Raw genomic sequence first — 19,752 nt, forward strand, 5'->3', positions numbered from 1 at the left:
ACCAAAACCTAACTCTATCCAACTTGACAAAGCTTGAGCAATCTGCAAAGAAGGTCAGGCAAAAATTGTTGTATCCAGATAGGCAAAGCTGGTAGAGACAACATATTGACTAAAGGGCTGAAAATTAAATTATTGTCTTGTATTTTAAATTAATTTAGTACAATTTGTAAATTTTATTTTTCACTGACCTTAGAACCTTTTAATAAATCACTTTTTTTTACAATTAAACCAGACATGCATTGAAAATAAACAGAAAATGTTAGTACATCCCTACCTTTACCATCAACATAAAATGGCACTGGAATCTCTAGTTTGGAAATGTTTGGAAACACTATCCTTGAACAGCTGCAAATGGTAAGAAAATTGGGAGGTTCCAACTTTCCATAAAGATAAGAAACTTGGTCTGGTTGTGTCTTAACCATATTGTTATGTGGTAACACATCATTTCAAGATCAAAAGACCTATCAAAGGATCTCAGAAGAAACATTATTGATGCCTGTGACTATGGGAGGGGTGAGAAAGCAAATTCCAATATTTCCAAAAATATCATTCCACTCTCCGACAGATAATGACAAATGGAGGAGATTCCAGACCACAGGCACTCTACGACTATTCAACCAAATTTAGCCGAAGAGCTTAAAAAAGATGATCATAGAAGTCTCTAAGAACTGCAGGGTAACATCAAGGGATCTCCAGGCCTCTCTGACCACAATCAACGTTGAGGTGCATGAGTTAACTTGTAGAAAAAGACTGCACAAACTTGGCCTACATGAAAGGTTTGGAAGGAAGAAACCAGACAACACTGAAAATTCCAAAACTACTGCAACTGTGTGCTCTGGACAGCTGAGTCAGAGGGGGAATTGTTTGGAACTGTCTGGTGAATATGGAACCCTGCCTTTGATACCCACCGTAAAGAAAAGAGGCTGTGGCAATATGATTTGGGGCTGCATTGCTGCCTCAGTCCCTAGCCAACTTGTCATCATTGAGTCAATCATGAATTCCATATTATTCCAGAAAAGTATTGAGAACAATGTAAGCTGTAGCTGAAACAAACATGGATCTTACAAAGGTAAAGTGATCCAATACCCAAAAGCAAAGCTATAACAGAATGGCTGCAAACGATGAAATGGAGGTTTATGGAATGACAGAGTCAAAGCTCAGATCTCAATCCTACTGAAATGCCGTAGGGGGGGACTTGAAGAGGGCTGTGCTAGGCAGAAATCCCTCAAACCTGACCCAGTTAAAGCAGTGCGGTAAAGATGATTGGGCAAATCATTGAACTCCAGCTATTGAAGATAGGGGTGCACATCATTTGTGATGAATAAAGGACTTTATAAGCTTTTGGTATCCTTTGTTAAATTAGATTAACTTTATCAGTCAGTAATTTTGAAGTCAAGTATTACATATCTGTATGCAAAATATGAAAATTAAATAAGTAAAAACAAACCTCCAAGGGGTGTACATACTAAGGTTATAAGATTAAGGACAAACAATTAACTGAAAGTACTGAAGTTTGGGTGGAGGCAGAGCCAACCAGAGCAAAAAATATTACTGCAAAAGTGTCAAAACTATAGCTACATTTGTGAACTTTTGGCATTGATTTAGAAAATATGACTGATCATGAAAAAACTTTTTATTTAAGGATAGTGATCATGTGAAGCCATTTATTATCATATAGTTGTTTGGCTCCTTTTTAAATCATAATGATAACAGAAATCACCCAAATGGCCCTGATCACAAGTTTACATACCCTTGAATGTTTGGCCTTGTTACAGACACACAAGGTGACACACACAGGTGAAAATGGCAATTAAAGTTGCATTTCTTACACCTGTGGCTTTTTAAATTGCAATTAGTGTCTGTGTATAAGTAGTCAATGAGTTTGTTAGCTCTCACCTGGATGCACTGAGGAGGCTAGATACTGAGCCATGGGGAGCAGAAAAGAACTGTCAAAAGACTTGCGTAACAAAGTAATGGAACTTTATAAAGATGGAAAAGGATATAAAAATATATCCAAAGCCTTGCAAATGCCAGTCAGTACTGTTCAATCACTTATTAAGAAGTGGAAAATTAAGGGATCTCTTGATACCAAGCCAAGAACAGGTAGACCAAGAAAGATTTTAGCCAAAACCAGAATCATTATTTGGGATACAATAAAAAAACCCACAGGTAACCTCAGGAGAAATACAGGCAGCCCTGGAAAAAGGTGGTGTGGTTGTTTCAAGGAGCACAATACGATGATACTTGAACAAAAATGAGCTGCATGGTCGAGTTGAAAGAAAGAAGTCTTCACTGTGTCAATGCCACAGAAAAGCCCGGTTACAATATGCCAGACAACACCGTGTAATGCCTCCCAGCTTCTGGCACACTTATTTGGAGTGACGAGACCAAAACAGAGCTTTATGGTCACAACCATAAGCGCTATGTTTGGTGAGGTGTCAACAAGGCCTATAGTGAACAGAATACCATCCCTACTGTGAAGCATGGTGGTGGCTCACTGATGTTTTGGTGTGTGAGCTCAAAAGGCGCAGGGAATCGTGAAAAGTTATGGCAAGATGAATGCAGCATCAGAAAATAAAGACAACTTGCATTCTTCTGTACGAAAGCTGTGCATGGGATGCTCTTGGACTTTCCAGCACAACAGTGACCCTAAGCACAAGGCCAAATTGACCCTCCAGTGGTTACAACAGAAAATGGTGAAGGTTCTGGATTGGCCATCATAGTCTCCTGACCTCAATATCATCAAGCCACTCTGGGAAGATCTCAAACGTGCGGTTCATGCAAGACGGCCAAAGACTTTGCAGGAACTGGAGGCATTTTGCCAAGAAGAATGGGCAGCTATACCACCTGCAAGAATTTGGGGCCCTTATAGACAACTATTGTAATAGACAAATATTACAAAAGACTGCATGCTGTCATTGATGCTTAAGGGGGCAATACACAGTATTAAGAACTAAGGGTATGCAGACATTTGAATAGGCGTCAGTTCATTTTGTTCTTGTTTGTGTTATGATTGCGCCATTCTGTTATGGCCTACAGTTGAATGTGAATCCCATAAGAAATAAAAGACATGTTTTGCCTGCTTACTCAAGTTCTTTACAAATGGTAAATTTTTCCAATTCTCCAAGGGCAAACTTTTGAGCACAACTGTATATCAAGGAAATCTCACCACCCATCATTATCAAATATTATATTATTTACATTTCTTTTAAGAGCCTTAGACTTTGTACTTCACAGAGGCTGAATAAGTCATCAGACAAGAAACCTTACATAAAATGTAATTTTCAGATGTTACTTGCAAAGAACAGTAGTCTTTGAGATACACTCACCTAAAGGATTATTAGGAACACCTGTTCAATTTCTCATTAATGCAATTATCTAATCAACCAATCACATGGCAGTTGCTTCAATGCATTTAGGGGTGTGGTCCTGGTCAAGACAATCTCCTAAACTCCAAACTGAATGTCAGAATAGGAAAGATGATTTAAGCAATTTTGAGCGTGGCATGGTTGTTGGTGCCAGACGGGCTGGTCTGAGTATTTCACAATCTGCTCAGTTACTGGGATTTTCACGCACAACCATTTCTAAGTTTTACAAAGAATGGTGTGAAAAGGGAAAAACATCCAGTATGCAGCAGTCCTGTGGGCGAAAATGCCTTGTTGATGCTAGAGGTCAGAGGAGAATGGGCCGACTGATTCAAGCTGATAGAAGAGCAACTTTGACTGAAATAACCACTCGTTACAACTGTGGTATGCAGCAAAGCATTTGTGAAGCCACAACACGCACAACCTTGAGGCGGATGGGCTACAACAGCAGAAGACCCCACCGGGTACCACTCATCTCCACTACAAATAGGAAAAAGAGGCTACAATTTGCACGAGCTCACCAAAATTGGACAGTTGAAGACTGGAAGAATGTTGCCTGGTCTTATGAGTCTCAATTTCTGTTGAGATATTCAGATGGTAGAGTCAGAATTTGGCGTAAACAGAATGAGAACATGGATCCATCATGCCTTGTAACCACTGTGCAGGCTGGTTGTGTAATGGTGTGGGGGATGTTTTTTTGGCACACTTTAGGCCCCTTAGTGCCAATTGGGCATCGTTTAAATGCCAAGGCCTACCTGAGCATTGTTTCTGACCATGTCCATCCCTTTATGACCACCATGTACCAATCCTCTGATGGCTACTTCCAGCAGGATAATGCACCATGTCACAAAGCTCAAATCATTTCAAATTGGTTTCTTGAACATGACAATGAGTTCACTGTACTGAAATGGCCCCCACAGTCACCAGATCTCAACCCAATAGAGCATCTTTGGGATGTGGTGGAACGGGAGCTTCGTGCCCTGGATGTGCATCCCACAAATCTCCATCAACTGCAAGATGCTATCCTATCAATATGGGCCAACATTTCTAAAGAATGCTTTCAGCACCTTGTTGAATCAATGCCACGTAGAATTAAGGCAGTTCTGAAGGCAAAAGGGGGTCAAACAGTATTAGTATGGTGTTCCTAATAATCCTTTAGGTGAGTGTATATACAGTGGGGAGAACAAGTATTTGATAAACTGCCGATTTTGCAGTTTTTCCTACTTACAAAGCAATTTTTATCATAGGTACTCTTCAACTGTGAGTGACGGAAAAAAATCCAGAAAAATCACATTGTATGATATAAGAAATTAATTAGTATTTTATTGCATGACATAAGTATTTGATACATCAGAAAATCTGAACTTAATATTTGGTACAGAAACCTTTGTTTGCAATTACAGTTTCCTGTAGTTCTTGACCAGGTTTGCACACACTGCTGCAGGGATTTTGGCCCACTCCTCCATACAGACCTTCTCCAGATCCTTCAGGTTTCTGGGCTGTCGCTGGGCAATACGGACTTTCAGCTCCCTCCAAAGATTTTCTATTGGGTTCAGATTTGGAGACTGGCTAGGCCACTCCAGGACCTTGAGATGTTTCTTACAGAGCCACTCCATAGTTGCCCTGGATGTGTGTTTCGGGTCGTTGTCATGGTGGAAGACCTAGCCACGACCCATCTTCAATGCTCTTACTGAGGGAAGATCTCGCGATACATGGCCCCATCCATCCTCCCCTCAATACGGTGCAGTCGTCCAGTCCCCTTTGCAGAAAAGCATCCCCAAAGAATGATGTTTCCACCTCCATGCTTCACGGCTGGGATGGTGTTCTTGGGGTTGTACTCCTTTTTCTTCCTCCAAACACAGCAAGTGGAGTTTTGACCAAAAAGCTCTATTTTTGTCTCATCAGACCACATGACTATCTCCCACTCTCCCTGGATCATCCAGATGGTCATAGGCAAACTTCAGACTGTTCTGGACATGCGCTGGCTTGAGCAGGGGACCTTGCGTGCGCTGCAGGATTTTAATCCATGAAAGCGTAGTGTGTTACTAATGGTTTTCTTTGAGACTGTTGTCCCAGCTCTCTTCAGGTCATTGACCAGTTCCGGTTGTGTAGTTCTGGGCTGATCCCTCACCTTCCTCATGATCATTGATGCCCCATGAGGTGAGATCTTGCATGGAGCCCCAGACAGAGGGAGATTGACCGTCATCTTGAACTTCAATTTTCTAATAATTGTGCCAACAGTTGTTGCCTTCTCACCAAGCTGCTTGCCTATTGTCCTGTAGCCCATCCCAGCCTTGTGCAGGTCTACAATTCTATCCCTGATGTCCTTACACAGCTCTCTGGTCTTGGCTATAGTGGAGAGTTTGGAGTCTGTTTGATTGAGTGTGTGGACAGGTGTCTTTTATACAGGTAACGAGTTCAAACAGGTGCAGTTAATACAGGTAACGAGTGGAGAACAGGAGGGCTTCTTAAAGAAAAACTAACAGGTCTGTGAGAGCCGGAATTCTTACTGGTTGGTAGGTGATCAAATACGTGTCATGTAATAAAATGGAAATTAATTATTTAAAAATCATATAATGTGATTTTTGTTTTAGATTCCGTCCCTCACAGTTGAAGTGTACCTATGATAAAAATTACAGACCTCTACATGCTTTTTAAGTAGGAAAACCTGCAAAATCGGCAGTGCATCAAATACTTGTTCTCCCCACTATAGTATATGTTGATGAAAAACAAGTTCAAACTACAATAAAGGTGGTGTGCTTTCCTGATTTTTTGCATTAAAATGTTTACAAATCTGAATTTCAGATAAAGCCAAATCAGGTGAAACAAAGATTAGGTTGCTGTAGCTTGAATAATTCTAGAGATACTGTTTTAGGGTTAATGAATCCATTAAGTTAGCCTAAACATGTGAAACAAGGTTGGGTTCATATTTTTAACTTGAACGGTTCTAAACATACTGTTTTAGGGGTTAATTCATACTCTGTAAAATTATGGCTAACTGCCTATTGTTCATAAACATTCAATAACATTTCAAGTTAGTATAGCTGTTAAAGTTGGTATTATACAATGACTGGCCAAGAAGCATTACCATTTTTAATTGAATCCCCTGTGGCTTGCATTTAAACTCATGTGAACATTGACACATTTTACACGCATATCAATACAACATAAAACATAATCAAAGATCAGAATAATAGCAACTGAAGTTAGGCTTGTCTGAACATATTGCTTGGTTTGGAGTTGACCACTTTAATGGTGTAGGAGATATGTTTAGAATTTTTGGTCACTATTCAGGCATAGGTTTCATTTTTTTCACATTAAACTACATTATGAGCTCATTTAAAGTGCTAAAATTCAAAATACAACTATAAATTAAATCAAAGCCGTTTTATTAAACAACCAATAATAGTTGAAGAAACTGTTATTATATTAAGACTAAGCAAAATCTAGATTTGTGCTTCTACTTTGGCAAACACACCAATAAAGAAAAATGAAACAATTTAGGATATTGCAGTCAGACTATATTCTTGTGCAACATCACTACTTTCACATTGTCATGGATGTTTACATTTCTGGTTGATCAGTTACACAGCATTTATATGTCTTAAAAAAAAGGGGGTTCTCAACAAAGCCTTCGATCGATCCTATCTGGTTTTGATGGGTCTTCAACCTTTACTTGTCCAGGGACCCCCACCCAAACCAAGAGGCGTTTCAAGGACCCCCTTTACAGCATATTTAGTTGTTTTTATTACAGCATGGAGGCGAGTATGAAAATATATGCTCACTATAAGTCACTCGAGTATCAGCTAAAATACTTTATATTGGTAAATAATTTTTTTATAACTCAAATCACTATTTAACTATTAGGGCAGTATATCTTCTCTTTTTTTTTTACTAATTATTATTGCAAGTTGTCTCATCCAAGTTAATCTTTGATTTAAAATTGTTAAAAGATGTTTACATTTCTCTTCCAAAAAGAACCCAATTTCTCCCCGTTCCTTCATCCCCAAGTCCAAGATTAAACTGAATAAACCTTCCTCCCTCATTAATTTGGTCATATTCTTAATTTCAGAAACACAAACCCCTATACCCAAACACACCATTCAGGATGTTTTTTCAACACAAATCCATATACATACCACTGTTTTTTTTCCCTCAGCATTCACATTTTAAGCAAAAGGTTAAGCAAAAAAAAACACTTTTCTTTTTATATAAATCATAATTTAAGTAAATACTTTTTCAGGGAGATCACCTGACCCCCGGTTGAAGACCTTTGATAATTCACATGGTATCCTAGGTCTAAATCAATCTCTGATTAGAAGGATAGGATTAAATTTAGCAGGGTCCCAAGGTCTGAAGTAAATAACCACTACTCTACAGCTCCATTCACACAGAGTTTACAGTGATCCGTTAAGATCAGAGACATCTGTGGCTGGTCTTCTTTATTCCAATAGAGGAAAACAACCAGCAGGGAGCGCTCAAGCATTAAAGTTACTCATTGTGCAATTATTTGCTGCACAAGACTAGAACCCATTTACTATTTGTGGGTGTATGACACTTTGAAGACTAACTTCTATCTGAAGGTAAGCAAGGACTACTTAAAAAGAGACAATTAAAAAACATCAGGGTAGACCTCAAAAGAAACACTTGAGATAGTAAACACGTTTATTCAGAAAAAAAAGAGGCTTAACTCGACACTGCACAAAGTTCTGTACTGCTATAGATCCGTTAGATTTAGCTCAGTAGCAGTAAGTGCAACAACTCCTGGTAAAGAGTGAATGTTACCACTCAAGTATGTTGTGCTCTTCAAGGAGAAAAAACCCAATACACAGCGCAGCAGGGAGGGACAGAGCAAGAAAAACAGGAGCACCATTTACATTCAAGCAGCAAGTCCAACCCTGAACTAACAATGTACAACTATAAGATCAGGCAGTAAAGCAAGCAGTTGTCACCTTCCTTATGAATAAAAAAGATGAGAAAATTATAATAATAGGGAGAAAATGTTATTAAAAGACAAAACAAAAGGGTCCCGACGACAGTTGTTTGGCTTACAAACCGTAATCTAAATGTCCATCCAAATGGGGAAGTAGTACGCGTATGAAGAGGGCCTTCTTGGGGCGGGTGGGATGAGATAAATGAGAAAGCTTATTGTGCTCATGCATGCATCCACTTGGCCAATGGCAGAGGATGTCGTAACCGCATGTTTTGTGCTTAAACTGCAAAATTACTGAATACGCTTTTCACAGTATGGAACCGGGCCAGACTGTGCTGTACTGAAACGGGCTGGTTCTGTACAGACCATTGTGCACAGTATGTTTAGGTCAGCATGACAGAGTGCCATGAGTAGAGGTGGGCCGGAGGATTTTCATACCTCAGCTTTAACACGCAGGAATAAGCGTGCGGACTGTGCTTCATGTTGCGGGACGGAGATGTCGGTTTGCATCGCCCTCCCCACATCCCTGCCTCCCATATAGTGTGCGTTTAACTTTTTTGGGCACCGCTGAGTTAACGCTTTTGTAATAACAGAACTGAAAACTGAGCAAATGGAGCAAACAGTGTGCTAGAATATGGGACAGGCTTTAAAAGAAACATATCCACATATCAATGACGTTGGAGTCTTAAACCGTGAGCACTGAATTGGTAGTGGCGGACATGAGTTATCGAAACAGACAACGTGAGGCACTTTCCTGATGGAAAGCGCTTTCCTTGAATGCAGTGCACCCACTTGTCGGCTTAAAAAAATAACAGTATATCAGGGGTAAAATGAACACCATAATATAGATGTGTTTTCTGCTAGCTTACAACATTTTTGCACATGAAAATTATTTTTAAAAAGTTGAAAAAGAAATTCTCAAAGGCAAATAAAGTCTTACTGAAGGGCGTTGTTGATTTGGGTGTTGGGATCCTTTGGTAATAAAGTTGCACCCTAACTCCATTGGTCGACAGCAGGAGAGACCATCCCTCCAGACAAAAAAAATGATTAAAAAAATCTATTTTGCTCCTTCAGTTGCTTTTTCACAATTTATGACCCACCCATGTTTGTATTCAGGAGTGTATTCATTAGGCACTAAATGGAATAAAAGTCGGAAACAATGTGGGGCTACCTGATCTTGCCCAATAAGAAATTAGTTTTTTCCCCACAGTTTTTGACAAAAACAAATGTAGGTTTTCCATTGCATGCCGTAATAAATAGGACCCAGGTGTTTTTGGAGGTTTCCATCAGTCTCACGTGATGAGGCAGCAGTTAATACAGCGTGGCCCCAGTCTTGTCTTCAGGACACACTTCTTCCTCTTGGGGGTCAGGATGGCAATGATGGCCTCGTCAAACACAGTTTTCAGTCCTTTCTGGGTGAGAGCCGAGCATTCCACGTAGACACAAGCACCAATCTGGAGAAGCGAGGGAGGTACAGACTGTCACTGAGAATGATTATTGTTGAAACCCAATCACAAACTCTGTACCCATTACAAAATAGGTTTGATGAGTAAGCAACCATGCAGTATAAAGACTGGGAAACACTGCAGCGGTTGTAGCCCTTCCGCTAGCTTGTTGTTGATTATACCCCCAATCGCTAACTCAGCCCATTCTGTGCTCATGGCTCATGCTGTGTTTTGTTGACCTGGTTAGCGCTTAGCCTTTAGCAATTGGCCTCGCTTAGTTGCAAGACACTAATCGCAGTCTCTGAGCTAATCAGACAACAGGAGAAGAAACTGCTAGTAAAACCTAACAAGGGATTCAATGATTGAGGGAGACTTTGGATTTATTGCAAGTTCACAAAACGTATAATCTACATAGCATTCATTGCTGAACACGGCCCGGGTACACACGATGATTGCTAACTGGGACTCGACTGAGGGCTTGTTTAAATCATGAGAGAATAAAATGCTAGATAAGAGTTATCACATCTGTTCCATAGGGTTTCCCACAGGCTTTTACACCCGCTTATTCGAGACATACCACTCAGGATTATGGCCATCAACTGCGGGTAAAAATCGAGCAATATGCGTGAAACTTGACACAGTTCCAACAGAATTTTCTGGCCGGGCTCAATTGGAATTGTGACTCACCCTACCTCGAAACGCCACCTATGGAGCTATTGATATCTGCAACAATTTCCCATCAAAATAATCTATTGTTCTCGTGTCTTCTTAAATATTTCTCAGAAAATGTAACCAAGCCCAGGTGAGAGGTGCTAATTGCTCTAGTGTCTGAGTGCAAACCAAGAGCATGTGTGCACGACTAACTGCATTGTGGTTAATTATTTCTTCTGCACCCCAGTACTGATACATACCTCTTTGGCTAACTTCTGGCCCTGCTCTGTGGTAATGGGCTTCTCCTTCATGTCATTTAGTTTGGCGATGGTCTTAGGGTCATCTCGAAGGTCAATCTGAAACAGGGAGAGGGATATAGCACTTCCTGTCAGCACAGGCACTGTCAATCAGCACATTATGCAACTTCCTTTGAGTCTACGTGGTCACTCAGCTATATACCATATTTTGAAACAGCGCCTCACATCAGACTTCTGAGGAAAACATCCCATTATCAATTTGCCTGAAGACAAAGCATAGAGAAACCACACATGATGGGTCACACTTCCTTCCCGGCACCCACATTAAACAAAAATAAAAATGTACCCGACATACCTACTGATAAAAGCTCCTTACTGAGAGCAACATAAACTAACACATCTGTGTTTGATTTGTAACCCCACTCCGTCTGTGAATTGATTGGGTCCAGATCAGTGGGAAGAGTTAAGACCGCACTGATAAAAGAGCAGTAAATATCAGCAGACAGAACCATAACATGCCCACTCAGCTAACCTCAACACTAAAAACATGCCCCTTTTATTTTTCTTGTTGCCAGGGAACTGCTGGCGGAGAGAAAACCCTGTTTGTGGTTTGAAAAGCCTTCAGTGGACTAACAATTCACAATGCTATATGACTTACTATTAGTCAGCAATTACCAAACAGCAAAAAAAGTAAAATTTCCTCTTTCTATTATGTTCCATCTACTAATGAAAATTAAGCATTTAATTATTCTTATAGACCTTTATTTCTTAATGGATGGTTTTAAGAATAAAATGAAAGAGTACAGTTAACTTAAGTGGTGTTTCCATCTTCTAATCCAAATCCCTGATTGATCTGAAGCAGAGCGCAAGCATTAATAGGGTGGATGAAAAGAGTTTCACATGTGAATACAGCCTTCTGTAAAACATTCAGATACGACCAATATGTTCTCTGAGTAAATGAAGAGGGAAAGGTGTACAACAGCTTATAGGCTATATGTGCTCATTCTCTAAATATATACAATCATGCCAAAAATAAGGCCCACCAGAAAACCTGCCTTCCAGGGTTTATAAATGCCAGATCCAGAAACACTGTCACACAGCCAGTACAGGCCAAACAGGGGTTGTGCTGTACCTCGTTTCCTCCCTCAGGGAACTAATGCTACAGTCTTACGTTTCGGTCGGTCACTCAGTACAACATCCTATGGGTTCATAAAATTATTCCTGAGTAGGCCCAGTGGACACCAGACCAGACGGCCAAAGACAGCCGACTCCAGGAAGCAGGATGAAAACACAAGTCCATTAGCAACGTCAGTCTAGGTAAAATAAAAAATCCTACTCACTGCAACAATCAACAATTTGAACAGTACGCATAAAGTAACCAACCTCTTGGAGAGGTAAAGGACACACAGAAACAGTACCCCACAGCCACCAATGTCCTTGCAATACAGTGCATTCACAATATTGATCACAGCAAACGATTAACCTGGCCATCTGAGCAGGCAGACTTCACCTTGTAGGGTGTTAAAAATGTCTGGTCAGTAGGTGCCAGAAAACAACCCCCTCCCCCCCGTAGCGTAGAAAACACGGCGCTATGCTCCATGGGAAAGGAAGGCGGCCAACACCAGCTCCTCTGACACTTCCTGAGCTGCACAGGACCAGCTGCATTAGCAGAAAAAAAAAGAAAGACAAACAGGGGACTGACACCTCAAACAAGAAAGGCATGGAGCGCCTTCTCTTATTCTTGTGTGTGTGTGTGTGTGTGTGTGTGTGTGTGCTCGCTCATGTGTTCCATGGCAGAGCTGGACAACCCAAGAAAAATCGGCCTGTACACATACATCTGATGTCCATACTGAGGTACCTTCAACAGGTTCCACAACTATCAACGCCACGTTTGCCCCAACTAAGCCTTAAGACATACGCACACAAAAAGGCTGTAGTTACAAGAGTGTATGAAGATTGTCAAACAGAAAATACAATAAAATAAATAAGATAAAAAAATATATATTTAAAAAAACAAACTTTCAAGCAGGACTAAGTGGAATTTATGAATAACAGAAACATTCCAAAATATGGTGTGTAGACACTGTAGATCCACTGTCTGTCAATTAAATTCCCACCAACAGTAATTGATTGACAACCTTGATTTACTAACAACCTCCTCCCTCCCCTGAAAATCCCACCAACAGGCCAAACTGTTAAGAGCAGACCTTGGACTGAAATAGGTGGTGTTCTTCATCTATCTATCAATAACTACTGTATTGTTGAAAATTATTTATGTTTAAAACAACATTTAAAATGGAGGTCCATCACATAATATCAAGATTTGTGTCATATTTGTATTTATACCCTTTTAGTATTAGTAATAAAATGTACTTACAATCTGAATGAAAGTGCATTACTCTGAGTGCATTGCTGCCCCAGAAAAGCAGAACATAATATTTGGTACAGAAACCTTTGTTTGCAATTACAGAGATCATACGTTTCCTAAAGTTCTTGACCAGATTTGCACACACTGCAACAGGGATTTTGGCCCACTCCTCCATACAGACCTTCTCCAGATCCTTCAGGTTTTGTGGCTGTCGCTGGGCAATAAGGACTTTCAGCTCCCTCCAAAGATTTTCTATTGGGTTCAGGTCTGGAGACTGGCTAGGCCACTCCAGGACCTTGAGATGCTTCTTATGGAGCCACTCCTTAGTTGCCCTGGCTGTGTGTTTCAGGTTGTTGTCACGACCCATCTTCAATGCTCTTACTGAGGGAAGGAGGTTGTTGGCCAAGATCTCGCGATACATGGCCCCATCCATCCTCCCCTCAATAATGGGCAGTCGTCCTGTCCCCCTCCAAAGAATGATGTTTCCACCTCCATGCTTCACGGTTGGGATGGTGTTCTTGGGATTGTACTCATCCTTCTTCCTCCAAACACGGCGAGTGGAGTTTAGACCAAAAAGCTCTACTTTTGTCTCATCAGACCAGACCCCATTCCTCCTCTGGAGCATCCAGATGGTCATTGGCAAACATCAGATGGGCCTGGACATGCGCTGGCTTGAGCAGGGGGACCTTGCCAAGCTGCTTGTCTATTGTCCTGTAGCCCATCCCAGCCTTGTGCAGGTCTACAATTTTATCCCTGATGTCCTTACACAGCTCTCTGGTCTTGGCCATGTGGACAGGTTGGAGTATGTTTGATTGAGTGTGTGGACAAGTGTCTTTTATACAGGTAACGAGTTCAAACAGGTGCAGTTAATACAGGTAATGAGTGGAGAACAGGAGGGCTTCTTAAAGAAAAACTAACAGGTCTGTGAGAGCCGGAATTCTTACTGGTTGGTAGGAGATCAAATACTTATATCATGCAATAAAATTAATTATTTAAAAATCATACAATGGGATTTTCTGGATTTTTGATTTAGATTCCATCTCTCACAGTTGAAGTGTACATATGATAAATGTTAAAAATAAATTACAGACCTCTACATGCTTTGTAAGTAGGAAAACCTGCAAAATCAGCAGTGTATCAAATACTTGTCCCCCCCCCCCTGTATACAACACAGTCATTCGCTTGATTAGTTCTGTTTTTACACAGATCTTTTCAGAACTGATTGAATAAATTACTGGGTACATGTTGTAACAACCAAATAATGAGAAAGCTAAAATTCCAAGTCATGAGAAAGCACTTAATTTCAACTAGCAGTAAATTAAGGACGGTTCGATATTATACTGTACGTGTTCAAATTCAAAAAAAAAAAAAAAAAGAATATTCATTCTTCAAGCTTGATCAAAAAGGTGTGAAACCTTTAGCTTAGTGCAATAAAGACCAAAGAACCAGAAGGTAAGGTGGATATAGAGAACGGTTCTGGGCTCACCTGGGTGCCTATGAGGAGGTAGGGGACACTTGGGGCGTACTCCTGCAGCTCGGTGACCCACTCTTCCCTCACGTTCTGGAAACTAGCCGGGTTGACCACAGAGAAGCAGATGAGAAAGACATCGGTCATTGGGTAGGACAAAGGCCTCAAACGGTCATAGTCCTCCTGGGGGAGGGGGGGGGGGTTGGAGGCAAACAGGAAACACGGGTGAAAATGAGCAGCACCCTTCTTCAGAACCACTTCACCAACAGACAACACTTTCAGAAACATTATTCATGAATGATTCAACCACATGAAAAATGAGCCCAAAACACACCCATGCATTTACTCCTCAATGAGCAAGAGTACATTTACCAGAGAGCACCGCGTGCAGCACAGCCTCAAACTACTGTAGCAGGCCATTATACGGAAACAATGCACGCTTTGTGAACAGTGATAACCATTATAAAGTTCTATGGAGGGATTTCTACAGTTGACCTTCATCAGACACTATCTTCCATGTCAGTCTCTGACTGTGGCTACTGCGCATTATTTGAGAGCAATACAATACAGTAAGCAGAGTGAAAGACATTTCCTTGCCACTCACTGGTATATAATTCTGACAGGATGCCCCACTAGATGGCCACATAAGTATTAAAGAGTTGTCTGACTTCAGAAGCAGACAGGATACTTAATGACTAGAGTTCATTTTATGTATCAATATACAGATGCAAAAGTGACTCACAAAGACAAGTCAGGCTGGGCTGACTTTAAGGGATGCAGAATGCATCTATTTGATGGTGATGGGCAGATTGGGAAGCATGGGGGAAAGAAAATGTATGCATTTAATCAATAACATGACTTGTTTTATTAATATCAAACATAAATCAACGTAGCTCAGGTGTAGCCCATGCAGTGTCACAAAAAGTTGATGATTCTGTGCAGCGGATAAGCCACAGAATCAGTTATTTCCTCCATTTGCCAGCACAAGGGGTATAAACAACTGCCTCACAGCTACTAAGGTCTTCATGTAAAACAGCTGATGTCTTACAAAACATGATACTTCTGCTTTCCAGTCCAATTTAAACTGTGAGTAAGCATGTTATGTGAAATATTAAGTGTGTACTCCTGCATGTCTTTCCTCTGTTCCCTTTACATAAAAGGTGAAACCCATTCCAGTGCACAGTACTCTCAGTAGTTTACTGTAAACAGGGCCTTTGGTTGCCTTGTGAACAGAACCTCTCCATTTCACTTTCTCATCCCCATCTTTCCAGAAGTCTTAACACAATGTTCCTCAGTGTGTACAGTAAACAGTCTGATAAAAGTAGAGATAAAACCAGGGCCAGCAGAAGTGTAAGGACTGAGAGGAAAGAAAAGTGTGTGTTTCTATTTGGAAGCTAATAAAAGCCCCAGAAGGAATGAATCTTCTGTCTCCTATATATTCTTACCTTTCTGTCAGGGCGAGGCTTTCTCTGGCGTTTCTACTCGGCCGGTATGTGATCTGCTTTGAGTGAGCGTGTCGAGTCAGTGACATATGAGCGTCTATGATATCAGTGAGTCACTACACCTCCTCAAACCCAGCAGTTGTGTCAGAGACGCCTGCTTGAACATGGCCGCAGGGAGAATAACAAATGCAGGCGCTACGCTTCGGGGCCTGAAAACTGAACATTGCACTCTAGAGCAGTCGCTACGAATTGTTCAGCAGCTCATTCACTTACAGTTGGTTGTCAGTTACTGCATTTCATATTACAGTCCTACACCCTAAATCCCAGGCACAAGAGGAAACGAAAGTCAGACAGAGCTCTCTCGTTCACAGTGTTTGCGTCACATGCCATATGACGCCGCTTTGAAACTGTTTGAAATGACCGTCGGCGGCGTCGAGTCGGGCCATTTGGTTGTCGAGTGCTCCCACCGGAGCTCAAATGGGCATGACATGTCTAGCTACCTCCCGTTGGTGACCAGTTGAGTGGAGAGAAAACAAGGCCCTGTGGTGAGAGCAGAGCACAGCCCACTTTATTCTCTACCCCCTGCCGGGATGTCTAGGGGTCACTGGGCCACATCCCAGGGAGAGTACGGAGTCAGAAACCTAACGAGGCAGTACAGAAAACAAAGGGGGGGGGGGGGGGGCAATCGCAGAAAAGTGTGAGGACAGCAAACAGCAAGTGCAGTCAGACAATCAAGAAGCGACAAAAGGGAGAGCGATGAGAATTAGTTAAGAGACCAATCCCGGGGTTGCCATGGGTACAACAGCCCTGTACATCCATGGCACTTCCTGCATCCTCCTATCCACAGCAGCAATGCTAGTTTCAATGATAAGTACACCATCCTGGGAGAAGATGAATTAATAAATAAAGACCCTCCATTCAGTTCTTTCTGTTCTTGGCCCACATGTTCAGCAGCTTAGAGAGGTGACTGAGCAAAAAGGCTCGGAGGTACGGATCATCGCACAGGGCAAGGGTGTCGGCAAAAAATTAGCTCCTCTGAGGAAATGAAACAGCTTAAGATTTCGGGAGCTCTTTATCTCAGGCTGGAACATAAATACTAAAGTGCCTTTGGAGACACCCAAACACGTGTAAAGCAGAGAAAGAGGTGGGGACTGTAGCAGGAGAGTGATAGCTGGTAGGTGGGTGGCGGGGTTGGACACAGTTCTTCAATAGAGGTGCAGTATTTAGCATGGCATTCTTTTACATATTAGGCCGCAGTAACCTAGACTGCACTACAGGATTCACATTGTTTAAACCCCTCTCTCAGCCTTTCTTCCTCTTTCCCCTCTGTCTGCCTCGCTTCCTCCAGCTTTCCAGTACTCCCCTGTTTGATCAGATGCTGAAGCTATAAACATTACCAGCTGGCCTTGCGCTCACCATAGAGGTCAGCTAGAGTGGGGGTGGAGGAGCATGGAGTGGAGGAGCTGGGGGGTGGAGGAGCTGGGAGTGGAGGAAAAGAGGAGTAAAGGGGCTGCGTTTGAAGAGAAGTAACTCTACTCTCTGTGGCGCCCACAGTCGACATCTGGGAAACTTCTCCATTTCACAGATGGTGTGAATCAGCTTAAACAAAAACGGCTCCAGACACAGAATTGCAAACAAACAAAGAAGTAAACAAAAAGCCAGTGAATCACTAGCAAGACTCAAATGGGTTCTCCAAGAATGAGTTATGGTAGCAGCATTTGAGTGGCATGAATGTTTGGTGGCGACAATAGAGCCACTGTGACCCGCTATCCATGTATTTATATTTTATTTATGAACTAACAAAAGGGCCTGTTGTATATATTTCCCCAATCTCAAACTTATTGACCTTTTCAAGGGTTTAGGGGGAGAGAGTTAACATTTAATTGCTGTATGGCACCCCTTAGCTTGAAACCTGGTTTAGAAAAACAAAGCTAAAGGTCTTAGAAGTAAACATGAGCTTGCTTTTACATGAGTGGTAGCTGGTGCTGAGTGAAAATGTTATGGGTTGCACATTTGGCAGTGTACAACTGTCAGTTGGGCAATACCCTGGCAGTTTGAATGCTACATTGTAAAGAACCAACCCAGTAACCAGACAGTGGCAACATCTCTACTGGACACTAGACATAAGACCCCTGTTCTCTACATAAAAGACCTATTGAAATGCTCTGCTAGGCCTACAACCACTGTCTAACACCCACCAGACTGACTGGAAAGCCCTAGCGCAGTGTGTGAAAACCGTCACCTGTTGGAGTCTGATCAGAATGTCAAGCTTGTGGGTGTGTCCATAGCACCATTGGTTAATAGCGTGTGTGTGTGTTTGTGTGTGTGTGTGTGTGTGGGGGGGGGGCAATATGTGGGAGGTTGTGTCCTTGGACGTGGCATGCTTGGAATCCAGCCAGAGTTAAAATAAACCCACTGTACCTGACCAGCTGTGTCGTAAAGTCCCAATAAGTACTGCTTCCCACCAACGTTGACACTCACTGCAAAGAAATAACAAACGCTTCTTGAGAGTGAGAGTTGGGGTGGGGGTTGCCATCCCCCTCTCTCCTTGAAGGCAAACAAGTGGTTTTGATTATAGAAACAGATGTATTACTATGCAATCTGAGACAAAGAAAGCAGTAAAAACTAAGTTACACACAACATCGCCCATTATCTCCTAAACAATTTTTTTCTGGACTATGCAGGAAAATTGACTGATAGTGAACTCATGTAAGTGTAACTAGGATACCGCGGTGTTAATTTTTAACGATTAGATCATTCGTAACTGTTGTATTCGACACAACACAGAGACTTGTTAATGTATCCCACATGTAATGGGATCAAGAAATGTGCTGAAGTAGTCTTACCTGCATAATGGTCAAACACAGTGGGCACATACTCCTCTGGAAAGGCGTCATTGGCATAGCTCATCAACAGACACGTTTTGCCTACAGCCCCGTCTCCAACCACAACGCATTTCAACATAATAGTGCCGGTACCGTTTGCCATGATGATTCTATTATTACCATCATCCTCCAACGCCCTGTTTCCCTGAGTTGCACGGCAATCCCCTCGCCACCGGCATCACCAGAGTCGGAGTCCAACTGTGCGATGCAATGGAAATGTATTCTCCCCGCTGCCGTCCACGGTTTCCTAACGTAGCCTTGAATAGGGTTTATGTCCACCAAACATAGAGAAACGGAAACACACTGTACAGGGTGGCTAATTAACGGTACAGCAAAGTAAAAAAAAGTCCCACGAGTCTAAACGGTTTCACTCCCAATCCCCCGCCCTATGTCTTTTCGCTGCGGACTGCCGAGCCTGTTCCCCAGTTTGCCCCTGGACTCTCGGTCCCTCGGCTAGTTTGCATTGGCGCTATAGAAGGTGTGTTCGTTTGTTGTAGAGGCGGGGCCATCTGAGACCAAGGGACTCTGGTAAAAATGCACAGATTCTGGATAGTTCTTTGGCATTAGGCTACATTTGTATCATTCTCTCCAAACAGCTTATTTTATTTGTTCTTTTTTTGCATTCAGTTTTAGGTGTGGCTTGACTTACTGGACAACTTTATTCCCAAATTATGGCAAAATGTATGTAAAATCATAATCTAATAAGCAACGACAGACATTATACTGCCAAGATACGCATTAGCCAAAGGTATGACAGTGTCACTATAGGTTAAATATTTGGTATTATGCGAGGATGCTGCAGATGGAGACACCACAGGGGGAGTGAATGCTGTGAAAAAACATTACAGGAAAATAGGACTTAACCTCTTGGACAGGTGTGGTCTGTCTCCTTGAATTATAAATAGTGTCTTACTATGGCCTGCAATTCTGGGCGTTCC

The 19,752-nt window shown here is 41.8% G+C and overlaps 1 protein-coding gene across 2 annotated transcripts; it reads right to left on the reverse strand.

The window, feature by feature from the left end:
• Positions 1–8,012: 8,012 nt before the first annotated feature.
• Positions 8,013–19,285, reverse strand: LOC105010713 (rho-related GTP-binding protein RhoQ). Of its 2 annotated transcripts, none has more exons than XM_010870246.4 (5): positions 18,776–19,285; positions 18,351–18,409; positions 14,506–14,670; positions 10,655–10,750; positions 8,013–9,776 (listed from the first exon to the last, which is right to left on the reverse strand). In XM_010870246.4, the coding sequence occupies exons 1-5, from the start codon at positions 18,915–18,917 to the stop codon at positions 9,591–9,593; spliced, it is 648 nt and encodes a 215-aa protein (XP_010868548.1). In that variant the 5' UTR covers positions 18,918–19,285; the 3' UTR covers positions 8,013–9,590. The 2 variants fall into 2 exon arrangements, with proteins under 2 accessions (XP_010868548.1, XP_010868549.1); XM_010870247.3 differs by having other exon boundaries at positions 8,013–9,752; positions 18,776–19,282.
• Between the last annotated feature and the right edge of the window lie 467 nt (positions 19,286–19,752).

Source organism: Esox lucius, chromosome 6, assembly GCF_011004845.1.
Source record: "Esox lucius isolate fEsoLuc1 chromosome 6, fEsoLuc1.pri, whole genome shotgun sequence".
NCBI classification, from domain to species: Eukaryota; Metazoa; Chordata; class Actinopteri; order Esociformes; family Esocidae; genus Esox; species Esox lucius.

Excerpts from the sequence above, each read along its gene's own strand:
- LOC105010713 (XM_010870246.4), bottom strand. The coding sequence starts at position 18,917 with ATGGCAAACGGTACCGGCACTATTATGTTGAAATGCGTTGTGGTTGGA. Across the intron at positions 14,671-18,350 it reads TTTACGACACAGCTGGTCAG|GAGGACTATGACCGTTTGAG; the intron begins GTACAGTGGGTT and ends CCCCTCCCCCAG. Across the intron at positions 10,751-14,505 it reads ACCTCCTCATAGGCACCCAG|ATTGACCTTCGAGATGACCC; the intron begins GTGAGCCCAGAA and ends TCCCTGTTTCAG.